The sequence below is a fragment of the Porites lutea genome, chromosome 10, assembly GCF_958299795.1.
Source record: "Porites lutea chromosome 10, jaPorLute2.1, whole genome shotgun sequence".
Taxonomy (NCBI): domain Eukaryota; kingdom Metazoa; phylum Cnidaria; class Anthozoa; order Scleractinia; family Poritidae; genus Porites; species Porites lutea.
In genome coordinates, this window is record NC_133210.1 from 17748560 (window position 1) to 17764436 (window position 15877).

Here is a 15877-nt window from a genome sequence, read left to right on the forward strand (position 1 = left end):
TAATCAGAATTCTTCAAAGGACTGAGTCACGTTTTCCAACGACACCTGAGAAGCCAAAAGACGATTTTTCGTCAATGTCGAAGATAACAATAGTAGCCGGCCGCCGGGGGGGGGGGACTCCCTTATATAAGCCATATAGGTATGTGCCGTCCCTTTGGCTAGGGTTTTTGCGCCATTTCGGTCTGAAAACGGTATACACTTTGCCCATTTTTGTCTGTAATCGGGTATGGTTTTCGAGGGAAATACGGGAGGGTATGAGCGTATTTATCGTTTCAGTTCCAAATGAGTAAGAACGACGAAAAATATGCACATTCGAAATAGATTTTAAGATTTGGTTTGTTTGTGCACTAATCTAAGTGGTGCTAACACAGTTCTACTTAAAGGCCAGGTCTGAAAACGGGTATGGATTTTAAAACGGGTGTGGAAAATTACATTTTTTGGTCTGAAAGAGGGTCAAGGGAGGGACAGCCCCACCAAGAATTACCAGGAGTACCCCCCGGCAGCCGGCCCATTCATCGTCTAGACCATTTATACAGTCTCAGACGTAGTTAGTCGATAAGCCGATAATCGATATCAATCGATAGTAATCGATTTTAATCGATGATTAATATCGAATTCCAACATTAATCGATCGAAATCGATAAAGAAACGGTTGTGACTTCCATTAATATCGATGATTTTCCGATAGAAATCTATAATGATTTTTTATCGATTCCTATCGAAAGTTATCGATTTTGTTAATCGATAATAATTGATAAATTATTTTTTGCGACTGCGATTTCTATCGATTTTCGATATCAATCGATACTAATCGGCGGATTAAATCGATTAATATCGATGATCGATTAATTTCCGATACCGATTTTATCGATTAACTACGTCTGGCCGGACAGTCAGATGGTTTAGAGCGTCTGCGACACAGGCAAAGATATCCAAAGAAACAATCTTTTTGTTAAAAAAAAAACCTTTTGCCTTGTGCAGGAACTAATCAGTTTCTCTGATAAATATGTATAGAGAAAGGTAAGTTTAAAAATAAACCACAGAGCTAGGAGTATGTGTTTTCCATTAGAAATACGGATGCCATCGCAATAAAAACAAGAAAAGGATCGCAGCAGTCGTATTTTTTGTGAAAATACAACAAAATTGGTTAACGTATATTTTGTTTTCCTATTTTGTTTACTCCTTCATCGCTTTTTTCAGGATCAGTTTGCAGTTTATAGATTTTGCATACAAGTTGTTAAAACTCTTATAATTCAGATCTTGCTGCCAATCAGTTTGTATTGTTTGTTAAAGATGGGCACTTACACCTCAACTTCAGTTTTAGTAATTATTTGATCAGGAGCCCATAAAAAGAATTTGATAAATCTTGGAGGATGTTATCTGCCTCAGCCTTCGGCCTCGGTGGATAATTTTAAATAACACCTCTAGGCTTTCCCCCTAATTCCTCATATAATACGAAACCCGGATCCAACTCGACGGGTGACAACTGCTATTTGTCAAAATGTGCTAGGTAGGATAATAAACATCCCTTTAAATCCTGCATTTGCCGAAGAAAAGACAAATGAACAGCTGAATGAAGACAGGAACTACAGGATGTTTTAAAGTATGAATTATTTTAAAATGAATGATGATAATGTTCAGAAGTAATTATTGGATTTGGCTTTTGTATGATCTGAAGAATTATGCAGTTCTCGTGGGTTTTCGCCCTCAGTCTGATCCAGTAATTCGTCGAGAGGTTTAAAAAAATCAGAAATGAATAGATATTTTGAATGTGAATAGTAATAAGCGGTTGTTCTCTGGGTAGTTTTGGCCCCACCACAGATCAGCTGTTCCGCATGGCCTACGAGCAAGCTCTTTATTTCGAGTCACGAGAGAGCGGCGGAAGTCGATCTTTCCTTCACTTCCGGTTGGCCTGTGTGGCTCAAAAAGGCCTTTGCTTAAGCTCCTTTCATACTAACATCTCATGACAGTGAAAAAAAAAAATAGAGTGCTTACTTACAGAAAACCAGGATCCTTGTGAGTCAGTCAAACGAAGGGCGTAATCAGCGTCATCGCATTTCAAATCCAATAACGCCGACGACGAATAAAAACAATAACCAAAACTCAAAGGTCCCAAGGCTGCTATAAAAGAAGCAAGAATAGGCCTATAAATTCTTTCTTTTTCGGTCATTTCAAAGCAGTGATACTCTAATCACATTCACTGCTCCCACGAAACTCTTTTAAGATGATTGATGACGATTATTTTGTGAAAACATCAGAAATATATCCACTTGAAAACAGAAAACTTTGCCAGTGTTTGATTCAGTGTTGATTAATATTTACGTGGTATGAAATGCATGTGACCGGCATCCAGAGTATTTCAACGCTCATGTCAGATCATATGGAGCCACCATGACGTGAAGTGTAAAAGTCTTGTCAGAATTCTTCAAAAGACTGAGTCACGTATTTCCAAAGACACCTGAGAAGCCAAAAGGCGATTTTTCATCAGTGTCAAAGATAGCCTGTGTTGCAGCCGGTCCCGGCGGGAGGGGGGCGGGGAAAGATTACTCCCTTATATAAGCTATATGGGTATGTGCCGCCCCATAGGGTCGGGTTTTGAGGCCGTTTTGGTCTAAAAACGGGTGTACACTTTGCCCATTTTGGTCTGGAATCGGGTATGGTTTCCGAGGGAGCCACGGGAGTGTATGAACATATTTATCATTTCAATTCCAAATGAGTAAGAAAGAAAGAGAAATATGCGAATTCGAAATGGATTTGAAGAATTTTTTTGTTTGCGCTCTAATCTAGGTAATGATAACATAATTTCTGCCCAAAGGCCAGGTGCGAAAACGGGTATGGATTTTAGCGGTCTGGTCTGAAAACGGGTGTGGAAAATTACATTTTTTGGTCTGAAATGGAGTCAAGATTTGGAGAACCGGGCGGCACACCCCCACCAAGAATTGTCAGGAGTGCCCCCCCAGGCAGCCGCCCCACGTATCGTCTAGATCATTTGTACACCGTTTTTCCTAGAATAATAGCGATTATTTCTTTTTTCGCATCAAAAGGGGGCGATTATTCGAGGGAAGGCGATTATTTTAAATACAGTCGACTCCCGATAACTCGAACCCCCGCTAACTCGAACCTCGCGCTAACGCGGACCAAAATCGATTTCCCCTGCAGATTTCCGTCATACATTCACTGTAATTTTACCCTCGGTAACTCGAACCCTCGATGCTTCGGTCTTCGTTTTCGAAACTACCGCTTGCATAGATGGCTTATAGAACGAATACACGTAGCATGTTTGTGTTTCGACCTCGCTATATTATATTATAACTATTAGCAATTACTATTAGCTCTAGTTCGACCTCGCTTTGTAACTATTAGCGAATTTCTACTTTGTGTGAGAGCGAAATTGTTTTGCGTGGTTAAACAAATTTTCGTTTCCCCTCAGGCCATTTTCTATATAATTTTACCCTCGATAACTCGAACCATGTTTTGAGCCCTTAAAAAGTCGGGAAAAAAGCCGCCTGCGGGGATCCGAAACATTGAATTTTGGATTTTCTATTGACGTGTTGTAGGAGTATAGTTTGCTAGTGGAGGCTGATGTTGATTGTCCCAGGCTAACGTGAAGCAGCTTTTCTTCTCAAAACAGTAAAACGCATGCACTATTTAGGTTATGTTTTGTTACGTTACGTTCTGATTTAATGATTCATAATCTAGAAGTATCTTTTACTTTTCACTTGACATTTCTACAATTAAAAGTGATTAAAATGTTTGCTGTACAGTAATAACTGTTTTTTACCTTACTCTCGGCAATTTTCTTCGAACTCGCGATAACTCGAACCTTTTTTCGATTTCCCTTGAAGGTTCGAGTTATCGGGAGTCGACTGTATTTCCACCAAAGAGGAGCGATCTGGTTAGAGCAAGGCGATTAATCGAGGGACGGCCATTATTCGAGGAAATACGGTACTCTATCAGAGGGTTTAGAGCGTCCGCGACGCAGGCAAAGTTAATCAAAATATATAATTTTTTTCTTTAAAAAACGTTTTGCTATATGCAGGGACTAATTTTCTCCGATAAATGTGTAAAGAAAAAGATAAGTTTAATAATGAACCGCAAGCTGGGAGCAAGTGTTTTACATTAGAAACCGATACCATCGCAATAAAAAAAGAAAAGAATCGCAACAGTCGTAACTTTTGTGAACAAAAAAGTTATTAACAAAATTGGTTAATAAGTATTTTGTTTTACTATTTTGTTCACTCCTTCATCGCTATTTTCAGGATCAGTTTGCTGTTTAAAGATTTTGCATACAAGTTGTTAAAATGTATGGTAATAATTCAGGTCTAATGCTGCCATTCAATTTGTATTTTTGTATAAGATGGGCAGTTAGACCGCAAAGTTGAACTCATTGCTTCTACCAGTTGACTCGAAGACATAACCGTTCTGGTTTCACTTCATTTTTTTGTATTCATCGAGAAAAAAAGCACGAGGTAAAATATTACCCATCATGCACCTCATACGGGATCTTACAATGACGTAATATCCCAATTGGTAAAAAAAAAAACATAACGCAACACTCAACCTTTTAGCAATTACTGGATTCGGCTTTTGCATGGTAAAAAAAAAAATTAGGCAGATCTTGGAGGGTGTTATCTGCCTCAGTCTTCGGCCTCAGTGGGTAATTAAATATCACCTCTAGGTTTCCCCGTAATTCCTCATATCATAGGAAACCCGGATCCAATATCATTCAAACATTTCCAGACTTAAGCAAGATCAGCAAAAAGACAAGTCGAAGGGTGACAACTGCTATTTGTCAAAATGTGTTAGATTAAACATCCCTTTATATCCTGCAAGACAAATGAACAGCTGAAAGAAGACAGGAACTTTACGGGATGTTTTAAAGTAAGAATTATTTTAAAATGAATAATGATAATGATCAGAAGTAATTATTGGATTTGGCTTGTGTATGATCTGAAGAATTATGCAGTTCTCGTGGGTTTTCGGACTCAGTCTGATCCAGTAATTAGTCGAGGGATTTAAACCAATCACAAATTGATAAATATTTTGAATGTGAATAATAATAAGCGGTTGTTCTCTGGGTAGTTTTGGCCCCACCGCAAGTCAGCTGTTCCGCATGGCCGGTGAGCAAGCTCTTTGTTTCGAGTCACGAGCGAGCGGCGAAAGTCGATCCTCAGTAACGATGTATAAAGGAGAATTGCTGTCGTTTTTTTTTTCTTTTTTGATGAACGCCATCCATATTAAGGTGAACCAGGAGCCATAACCCGGCCGGAGCGAGCAACTAACATGCGCTCGTGTCACGGCGTTTTCACGGATCTCCGTTAATTTTTAGAACGATTTTGGTGCGAATTTAGAATATCTTTCAGGTCCCGCAAACCAGTCAGCACGAGCAAAACCCCTGAAAATACCTTTTTTGCTGTCAGAATTGGCTGGTATCCGTTGACCAGAATGATAATGACCGCATCAGGAGACCATTACTTGGAGCGAGCAAGTGCCATGTACTCGTGTCACGGCGTTTTCACTGACCAGTTTATTTTTAGAACGGTTTTGGCGCGAATTTAGAATATCCTTTAAGTCCCACGAAACCAGTCAGCAAAACCTACAGACCTAAAAATGATAAATTTGCCTTTTAATACTGTTACGTTTTCCTTTTTGATATCTTATACGACTCATCTAAGTCACGATCAAGTAATTTTTTATGATTTTAGCTGACCAGTAAAAATTTTTTCATTGAGTGAACCGGTATTAACTAGAGCTCTGCTTGGCTTAGTTTACATATGTACATTTAGTTTAAACTGCTCTTTCAAGTCGAGTTATCAACATCATCCTTGTTTTGCTACTCTAACATGGAGGACAGTCCGGCAAAAAATTTACCCTGCCAGCGTCGCACACAGCCCAACGGTAATACCGTTAAATTCTGAAAATAATCCGCTCCATGTACAAGCCCCTCCAAATATAAGCTCCACAAACCGGTAACACAAAAAACCCTCCGTTAAATCGCCCCTCCAAATATAAGCCCCCCGGAGGCTTGTACTTGGAAAATTTCCCTCCATTACAAAGTAAAACAAAGCAAAAACGGTAAATTTACTTCCAAACAAAAGGCTACAGTCTCAGTCAAAATGTGTCTCCTTGTCCCCTCAATGTTGGTATACCAGGTTTGGTGACTGAACCGCGATAAACAACTTTGAGAGGGACAAGGGGAGCACGAGAAGGAAAAAAACAGCGTTTGGTCTAAGTGTCCCAGCTATTTTTGTCTGAGACTGTAGCCCAATCGATTTTGAAACGCAAGTTTCCCTCCATAGATAAGCCCCTCAAAAGAGGCCTTTGAAAAATATAAGCTCATTTTCGGAATTTTACGGTATCTTTCATGGCATCGCGCATTTCGCAGGACACCCACCGAGTCCCAGAGTATCCAACATATTAGCGCAGTTTATAGAGTTTAACCAATAAATTGATGGATTTTAACCCTTGAGGTCTGTCTTTTCTGTCTTGATATTAAATAGAATTCAGAAAAAAGATCCCTTTTTGTTATTTTTGGAAACCGTATCGATTTTCGGGAAAATAACCACGAGACATCACGTTTTTTTCTGTGAAGTTTGTTACACTGAAAAATGTTATGGCCGATAAGCCTTCTCTGTGTTCCAAACCAGTCGATATCATCTGCCTGAAGTTATCACTACTGACCCATTTTTCTTCGGTTAAGTTAAGCTATTAAGCCAGGCTTGAGATGGCGTTGCACAATAGAGACAACCAGTGTAAAGCCCCGTGCAAACGGACGCAACATTGTTGGCCAGCAACTCCCAACAATGTTGGATGTTACATGTAGCGACCGTTTGCACACCTTGTTCCATGTTGTTGCGTGTTGTTGCGTGCTGTTGCGCAAAGTTTGAAACCGGTCAAACCCAGATCCGTGAATCGCCGAAGCGTGGTGCAACAAAGTTGGATCCGTTTGCACAGCTCTTCCAACATTGGTGGGGCCACGCACTCGCATTATACATGGTCTCAAAGTCTAATGGGTTGTATCCTTCACAGGATGCCGCTGCAGGTCCCAGCATTGTTGAGAGTTGTTGCGTCCGTTTGTGCGTAGCTTAATTTTGCACGAAGCGATTCGGTTGGGTCAAAGTTGTACCGAAGAAATACAAAATGAAAAACACTTTTAGTACTATAGTGCCGAAATGCTTGCCCCTCTCCTTTTATTTTACTATTGAAATGTAGAGAGCAAATAAAAGAAAAATTACGTAAGGAATACGACCTGAAGAAGGAAAATAGCAAGTTAAAATTGAGTTTCAACAAGTTTTTGCTGTAAATAATATTATCAGTCTCTATCAAAATTTTAAAGCTGCAAATTCTACCATTCGATCCTCACTGCCAAGATCTACCTGCAAGTCATGCACAGGAAAAATCATAGACCAAACATGTTTTCTTGAAAATGAATTGTTTACGAAATAAAGAACTGAATGCAAATCATGTTCGGTTTAAAACGCGATATTATGGCAAAAGCATACCATTTTAATTACACAAAACTAAGAGAGATAATTTACAACCTAATGCCAATTGAAAATGACGGTATTAGCTAAAGAAAAATGTCGAGTATCTAAGAAGCATTTAATTCTTAAGAAGACGATGCTAATGCATTTTCATTCGGAACTTTCAGTTCTCACCAACCATGTTTTGAACGCTTTGTCTTATTCCATATTTGGTGATATCACCTGCCGGCTGTGAATTGTTTTCAACGACGCAGCCAGCGACGTTGCTCGCCGCTTTCAGGAAAAATACTATAATTATACTTTTTTTTAATGAACAACACTTGAAAACCTGATTGGCCACGAATAATCGCAAATCCTCGCGGGCTCGCTTCCGTTCCTTTATTATTTTTCCTTTCAAGCAGAAATCATGAACACTGTTTTGAAAGCGTCTGTTCATTTATAACTCTCTCGACTGTCTCGGCACCAACGAAATTTTGGGTAAATATTTTTTCTCGTGGTGGTTAAAAGCCAGCACACCGAATAATATTGGACGTTGATTATCGCTGAATCATGCTGGGCTATATTCGCCTGACCGACCAAGGGAAAAATCTATAGCAATTTAATCCCAGTCCGAATTTTAATCAGCAGGTTATAGTAAGAACCGGCTGTGGTTTGATTGTCGTAACTGCAAGGAAGGATTAAAAAAACTACTGGCCATCCTCATTTTTAAATTTCTCGAAGTAGTTTTGCAAAGTACACTCAACAAAGGATCTCTATCGTAAGCAGCTATCCCTTGCATTTATTTTTTCATTGATATTCGCGATCGGAATTGGGAGCCTGAATCATCAACCGCGTCATGGAATTTTACGTGAGTGGCTAAACGTGAGGTAAGTGAAACGTTAGCGTTAATCGGATTTAATGACATCAAAACTTGCAGGAATATTGGCGCTAAAGGCAACAAATTTACGAATTTTAGCGGTAGAATAACATAAGCGTTGATTTATTTCTTAAATGTGGACATTTCGGCAAAAATTAATTTAATACTAAAAGAATATGAATGCAAAAAGGCGCAAGGATAAAAAAAAATTATAAGGCGAAAATTTAAATACGCTATAATGAAAGTAAAATTCAAATTATTAGTGTTGAATTATAAATGTGTTATATCTCTACAAACGCAAAGTTTAGTTTATTAGAAATACACTAAGACGATGAATGAGATAAATTGATAATTAGACTCAGGACTATAGCGAAACGCAACAGGAAGCTATCTTTAACTAAAAAAATCATCTTGTTTTCACCTCAACCATTTTTAAAATTTTTGCCACGATGTCGCGCAGATTTGATAATGAAGTTTAGTGATAAATTGGTTGATATGTTTCTCCGAATGATTTTACGAAAGCAAGATATAACTGCCTTCCTTAAACAATGTGTTAAAGAAAAATACTAGTTATTTCTAGAGGACAAAGAGCCTCAAATTTGTTCTGAAGTTGTAGAGTTAACTCGCGGATCGCGAAGTTGTTTTCATTGTTCTTCATGTTATTTACAATTTTGCGGTACTGAATAAATTTTTGTTATTTTGCTATTAAAATGACAACAAGAGAGGCTTAGTTAACGTTGGAAGTGAGTGGAGTAGTTATAAAATAACAACTTTCTTTCGCTGTTCAGTAAAATTAAGAACGCAACAAACATAGTATATATTTAGTACAAAAAACATCATTGAAAAAAGAATAATATGCGGTTGTGCTTGTTAATTTGGATGGTCCATTACTTAAAAAAAAAAACACCCTTATGTGTGTTGACTGTTAACAAATACAAAGTGCTCGAGAAGGGCTCAATTCACACATGTATTCTTAACATATCGTTGCAAACTCTAAACTGCGTTTTCATTTGGGAAGACCGTAAATTATGGGGCTGATAACTTTTTTTTTCAAACTTTTTACTTCTATGAATGTTTGTGTAATATAATAAAAGCAGTCCTACGTTAAGTCTTTCTCTCACAGACTGAAAATTAAAAACTATTTCATTGCAAGGTTATTGTAGCCTGTATTGCAGCCGGCCCCCGCATCTTCTAGACAATTTATACATAGCAGGTTTAGAGTGTTTGCGAAGCAGGCAAGGTTATTGTGACAATGAAAATTGCCTATTGACAGTTGACCTTCGGTGCGGTCGCCTCTATTTTTATGCCTTTTCTCCGGTAAGTGACGCTCACATGGATACCTGGTCACATGGGCCGGCACAAGTTCCCTAAAGGGTATCGGGTATAATGTGAATAAATGCCACCCCAAGTCGTAGGCCCACACGGTTACAAAAGCTTACAAAAACAACTCAACACGAAGAAGAGGGATAAAAAAAACCCTATTTGCAAATAAATTTTCCTATAAGCGCCAAATGTCGATCAGCATCACACGCACATCAGATGCAGATTCTCAAGATAGCCATCACAAAGTGACCTTTACAATGTAATTGCAGAAGTAGTTATAATTAAAGCCACCTATATGTCACCCCATTTGCTTTATTTTGAAAAAAGCTGAAAACTTGTTTTCGCGGCAATTGAATTCCAAAAATAATGGTCCTGGTTTGTCATTTAAGAATTTTTTTTAAGCATTGAATTCTGTTTCCCGTTGTCTGTTGCGATGGATGGCAAAGATGGACATGCATTGAAACACATTTTCAAGTTTTAATGCTATATAACCTGCAAAAATCACCTAAACAGTTATTACTGAAGGTTTATAGTACTCCTTAGTGAAAATTTTTTGATTAATTCTACAAGGCTGGGAGCATTTTGTATATGTCAAAAGGCAAGCAATGACTTCAGCACAGATATGACCTAAAACAGTGATATCCTTTGCCTGCGTCGCAGGCACTCGAAACCTTCTGAATAGACTACACTATACAGGGGTATCCAACGACAGTATGTTCGGAGAAGCAAAACTTGCGTACAATTTGCTGTACCTTGAGGAAGGCTAAAGATTTCTAGATGACCGTTCCATTCACCTACAATTTTCTAAGCTTATCTAATAAATTCCCTACGATTTTCTGAAGTTTAATTCTTCGCATTTCATCCCCCGGATTAAGCTTTTTTCTTTTGCGGAAAAAGGAAACCTAAAATTTTCGGATTCGAAAATGCGATGGAAAGAGGAATCAGAAAAAGTCTCACTTTCGTAAAACTTTAAATTGCATCTAAAATTTTCGGGAAAATAATACTGAAGCCCTGGTAATTTCGAAAAGACTTATTAAGTTGCCCTAGGGCGACCGAACAGATATAAATTTTATGGCGCCGATTAGAACGTATTTCTAAAGATCTTAAAGTACTCTGGATAGCCTAAAAAGTGTTTTCAATGCATTTAGGAGGAAACTATCGTTGGGTACCCTTGACTATACTAATGGTTTTGATAATGAGTGAGCCGGCTGCTACCGGAGGCCACTATATCCTGCGGAAGTAGACGCTTAAAATAGCAGAAGCAGTTATAATTGATTAAAGTTAAAGATGGAGTAAAATGAACCCATTAACAAACTACTTACAAACACACTGGTTTTGGACGAGTCAAACTAGTTTTAGTGAGTTCAATCCTATGGACATTACTACCCGACCTGAGTTAAGACGATTGTGTTGTACGTAAAAATATGACATGTAGTATAAAAATGAAACGTTTTGTTGATTTTTTCTTTCCTTAAGGTTGCTATGGCAAATGGGACAACTATCTCGCCGACAACTGAAGCAAAAGGTGATATTATATGTATGAGATTACACATGAAGTCACTAAAACTCGAAAGCATGAATAAATGAATATTTAGAGCCCTGTTAGACAAAATACATGGCTTGAAACAGCGACATAAAGGTGATTTTAAACGAGACGATTCGCAACGACGATTTTTAGCGCAACACAGGGTTCAAATGTTGGAACAATGTTGCAGCCTTTCGAAACGATGTCGCAACAATGTTGTAACGTTGTGTTGCGCTAAACATCGTCGTTGCAAATCGTCCCGTGTAACGTCACCTTAAAACTGATGAAATAGCAACAAACGACATGTAGATGGGTTGAAAATGCGACAGCAGCGAGGACAATAGCAAATATAATGAGTGAAATACCGACAGCGACATGGCCTCCTCCTCGTTACGCGAAACGACCCGCGCGCGCGGTTTTGAAATTTAGACTAGGGACATACGTACTTCCCTAAGAGGGCCTGTGTTTAGAGCAGGATCAGGACGAAAACTTCCTTGCGGAAATTAAGTACTTTTCATAAACTTCCTTCGACTAAGCCATTTGTGTTCAACACATCTTTCGTGTTAATATCCAGTGGCGGATCTAAGGGAGGGGCCCAGGGTGCCCCCCCCCCCCCCCCCTTATTTTTAGACTAAACTGAGGCCCGAAGGGCCGAAAAAATGTTTTTTTGAGACCGGGCATCTCCCTTATCTCAGCGTCTGGATGACCGCCCCCACCCTTATCTGAATGTCTTGATCCGCCACTGATATCAATAGAAATCTTTCGCAAATTGCACTGTTCATTTTCCGGTGTTAGTTCCCCCAATTATTTCATCATCTTTTAGCTTTCGGAAAGTATACTTTTCCGCGATGCAGCACAACTTTGCAGTTAAATTACTACACCCTTATTTAAATCCGCATTTTTTTCAAAGTTAAAAACCCGTGTAGTTTGTCTATGGTAGAGGATTTAGAAAGGTGGAGAGTTAAAGGAGCCACGGTGTAACGAATTTTAGCAAACTTCAAACAGTGACAGCTGCCACCAAATAAAAACATAAATAAAAATAACGACTCAAAACATTAAAAGAAGTTATGGATGGACAAACTTAACGAAGATTAAAACGGATTACGATTTCGATTTTTGAAAACTTCTTGGCCTAACAGTTTTTTTTTTCAAAGTTCATTTTCGAAGCTGTGCCTTGAAAGTTAAAAGTACATTCCCGGCACTAATATCAAGATCCTAAGCGAAAAAAGTCGCGTTATAGGTAATATTAACCCAATGAACTAGGGGAGCCTATTCATGTTCTAATTAAAAAGGTATCTTGCCTTTTTATTGACAGATATTCCATACGGTATTGTCTTGGTATGGTGCATCGCTGGTTTTCTTGTTATTATCTTGGTCATAGTTGCTATTTACTACAGCTATGTCATCTGCTGTCAAAAGAAGAGAGGCAATCAAAGGTATGTATGCACGCAGAAATTTTTAAAATAATAAACAATGCGCTAAAATTTTGGTATTTGAATTACGCGACGCGAGCAAGTGGAAGGCACTGTATACCACGTGAACGATCGCGTTCGCTTATGCTGGTCACTTGATAAAAGTGCCAACTCAACAATACACTGGGAAAATTTTCTACAGACAACTGCGGCCGCGTGGATTATACTACACTTTAAAACAACATGTGTGAGGAGGAAGGCCTGGATTCGTTCTTTCTTTTTGTTGTTTGCACCATTTGAAATGTTGGGCAAAAAGCTGCAAGTTTATCATTTACAAATAACTTTTTCCCTAAAGTTAAGTCTTATAGCGAATAAAAAGCATTACTGCCAATACTAACAGCCGTGAAAATAGCCCCTTTGATAAGAAATTGGCAAAACCTCCGACATCTGATGACAATGATGATCGTTTGATAGTTTCTGGGGGTTTCATTATATAGAATATAGAGTTTTTATTGATGTTGTTGTTCACGTTGTTGTCCCCTGGCTGGTATCGATGATGATGATGATAATGATAATGGCGATGATGGTAATAAAGTTGTTGTTGGTTATAATGAAGATGTCCAGATGACGTAATAATGGTTATGATGATAATCATGATGACAATGTTGACGATGACGATGACAATGATACATCGCGGTATAAAACAGAGAACAATCATCTTTAGCACCGTGAAATAAATGACGTTTATTTATACAAAAAAATGTTGTTGTTTTTTTTGTTTCAGACCTTGCCCGCAGCAAAATCAGCCAAAATATCTCATAGAAGACTATCCAAAAGCATTCATCGACTATCTACATAACGGCAATATCAATTCAAGAGCCATGTTTTCGTCATCATTTGTCGATCACATGCGAATTCCTCGAGCAATGGAAGTTAAAATAATCGATACAGTGAATAGTTTGAATGAATCGCACTCTCAACCTCCCTACAGTCCGACAAACCATACGCCAACACGGAGTATGAACGAACTTCTTAACCCTGACATGTTTTCTTTTCCTGACGAAAGAATAACGCCGGCTTTACCTGAGCGGGAACGAATGCCGCCTTCCAGACAGCAATCGTTTAGATACTCAAACATGAGTGTTGAAGAATCGAAGGAAAGGATTTATAAAGAGAAAATGCTTGTTTCTGAGCTTCGGGAGAAATTACGAAACCAAAAAAAGGTTGACGAGCGAAATTGAAATGTGCGGATGCCATAATGATAAATTACAGTCAAATAAATTCACGTAAAAACAAGAAGATGGAGTTTAAAGTTTAAGACTGATTGACGAGAAAACAAAAGAAGCTCAATTCACCAGCAGATTTTAATTTTGGAATGAAAAGAACACTTCCCATGCGAATGATGAATGCGGCCTTGGGATTTTTGATGAAGAGTTCTGTTGCCAGCGTTTGCATCAAGAGAGAAGCGAACTTAACGGATAGTTTAGTGAGGCAATTGTGCTGAGACAAAGGCTTCAAGCCTTGAATAATAAAGTGTCAGCAAAGTTCTTATTATCATAATAATGATAATAAATTACTATTTTTATTTGTTATTATTATTATTATTATTATTATTATTATTACTTCTTGTATCTTTTCTAATTTTAGCTGACCGCTGACCGTACTGACCTACGAGTTTCGAATATTATGCTTTCATTTTGCAAAAATGTACAAAGACAAATGATAGCATGTGAAAGTTACTGCCAAAGACTTTTCGATTGAATAGTCACACTACAGGGTTTCGTCCACAGACTCAAAAGCTAAAACCAGTTAACAAGACTCATCTACGGAGAGAAAAGGTTAAAAGGTTCAAATAGGATTTTCCAAGTGAAAAGAAAAAAATAAAGTGCAGATCTAATAGGGAGCCCTGACCCGGGACTTAAAAGAGAGGCGACTAGCAAACACATAATGCCAAAGCTGACATAGTTAGTGAAATGTCCCTGAGTTTTAAGCCATCTTGGGTTCCGTTTATGACGTGACTGTCTGATTTTTGAATTTAGGAATTTTAGAAATTTAGAATCGCGTTTACGGCTAAGGGCAAACGTCAGTTTCAAGTTGGTACTGTTTCTCAATTAAGGAAACAAGCGGCTAAAAATTGTCGATAACAATTCGTAAGGATGAAACTGGCATGAATTCACTAATTTCTGTGTAGTAAGTAAACGACAAATAAAGGGAAAACTTAGTCACGTGGTGCAAATTGACGTTTGCCGTTTTGCGTAAACAAGATTCTAAATTTCTCTTACTATTAACTTGAGCAAAGTAGGTCTTAATAAAATCAACTTTTCAGCTGGTAAAATATTTTTATATTTAAGTGTAAAAATTTTATCTTTATATCCTTGATATTAAATTACAATAAATGAAGAAAAATTTTTCGAATTGATGATTATTGCGTTGTGATATCTTTGTCTAAAATTAACGTTATATTTATTTTAATTTCAAAGACTTTCTTGGTGCTATGAGGTCTTGTTTGGCATTGGTCAACAATCTGCTCTTTTAATTAGCTTCTTGTGGAACCATTTTTACACAAGTTGTTCCAAATGGTCCACAATTTCCTCCTGACAAAGAACTCTCTTAGCCCTCTCTCGGTGACTCATTTTTAGCCCGAGGGTCTTAATATCCGTTCTCCCTTCTAAATTTAAACTATTGGCCCTAACATGAAACTCTTGAAGGATGTCTGCTTTGACTTCACCTTGGCTTTGAAAGTGTTTTAACCCACGTGTGGTGTAAACGGGTCGTTAAATTAACCAAATTTAACAATATTAAAAATTTGATATGAACAGGTTATAAAATAGAATTCTGCGCGCAAACAGCTCCTTCGAATTTACTTTCTTTTTATTTCAGCCAAAAGAAATTGTTTCCCTTTGTGTAGAAACAAACGGCCTTCAGTTTCGGGGGAAATTATCAGAGATCCAGAAACAATGCTTTGGGATACTAAAAGAGAGAAAGAACCCATTTTGTGTTTGTATTCTTGACTGTTTCTGTTTTGCTTACATAGCTAACCCTAAGATAAAAGACAGATTATCATGGTATGTTTGGTACCTGTTTTTACAAAGTCATGTGGAGCATTATTAACCTTTAGTTAATTCATTCATAAAGCACGATCAAAAGAACTTAATTCCACGAGGCCTTCAATTTGTCTTTTGATCTGTACTCTGAACAAGCAGGTTTTGATAAATAATAAATAGGGACCAGAGATAGCCTGCTCTTAAATCGCAGTTATTTAACTCGAAAACTCTAA

General features: G+C 38.0%; 1 protein-coding gene and 1 long non-coding RNA gene across 2 annotated transcripts in view; one reads left to right on the plus strand and one right to left on the minus strand.

Moving 5' to 3' along the window:
* Positions 1–4465: 4465 nt before the first annotated feature.
* LOC140950424 (uncharacterized) overlaps positions 4466–15877 on the minus strand; it is a 29475-nt gene continuing 18063 nt past the window's right edge. The window contains exons 2-3 of the long non-coding RNA XR_012167183.1: positions 12490–12594; positions 4466–4826 (exon numbers count right to left, since the gene is read on the minus strand). This is a non-coding gene — a long non-coding RNA (uncharacterized lncRNA). The remainder of the gene's footprint in view (positions 4827–12489; positions 12595–15877) is intronic.
* On the plus strand, positions 7913–14985 carry LOC140950423 (uncharacterized). Its single transcript, XM_073399648.1, has 4 exons — positions 7913–8350; positions 11140–11188; positions 12504–12624; positions 13385–14985. Exons 2-4 carry the CDS (start codon positions 11146–11148, stop codon positions 13839–13841), a joined length of 621 nt encoding a protein of 206 aa, XP_073255749.1. The 5' UTR covers positions 7913–8350; positions 11140–11145; the 3' UTR covers positions 13842–14985.

Excerpts from the sequence above, each read along its gene's own strand:
- LOC140950423 (XM_073399648.1), top strand. The coding sequence starts at position 11,146 with ATGGCAAATGGGACAACTATCTCGCCGACAACTGAAGCAAAAG. Across the intron at positions 11,189-12,503 it reads GCCGACAACTGAAGCAAAAG|ATATTCCATACGGTATTGTC; the intron begins GTGATATTATAT and ends TTTTATTGACAG. Across the intron at positions 12,625-13,384 it reads AAGAAGAGAGGCAATCAAAG|ACCTTGCCCGCAGCAAAATC; the intron begins GTATGTATGCAC and ends TTTTTGTTTCAG.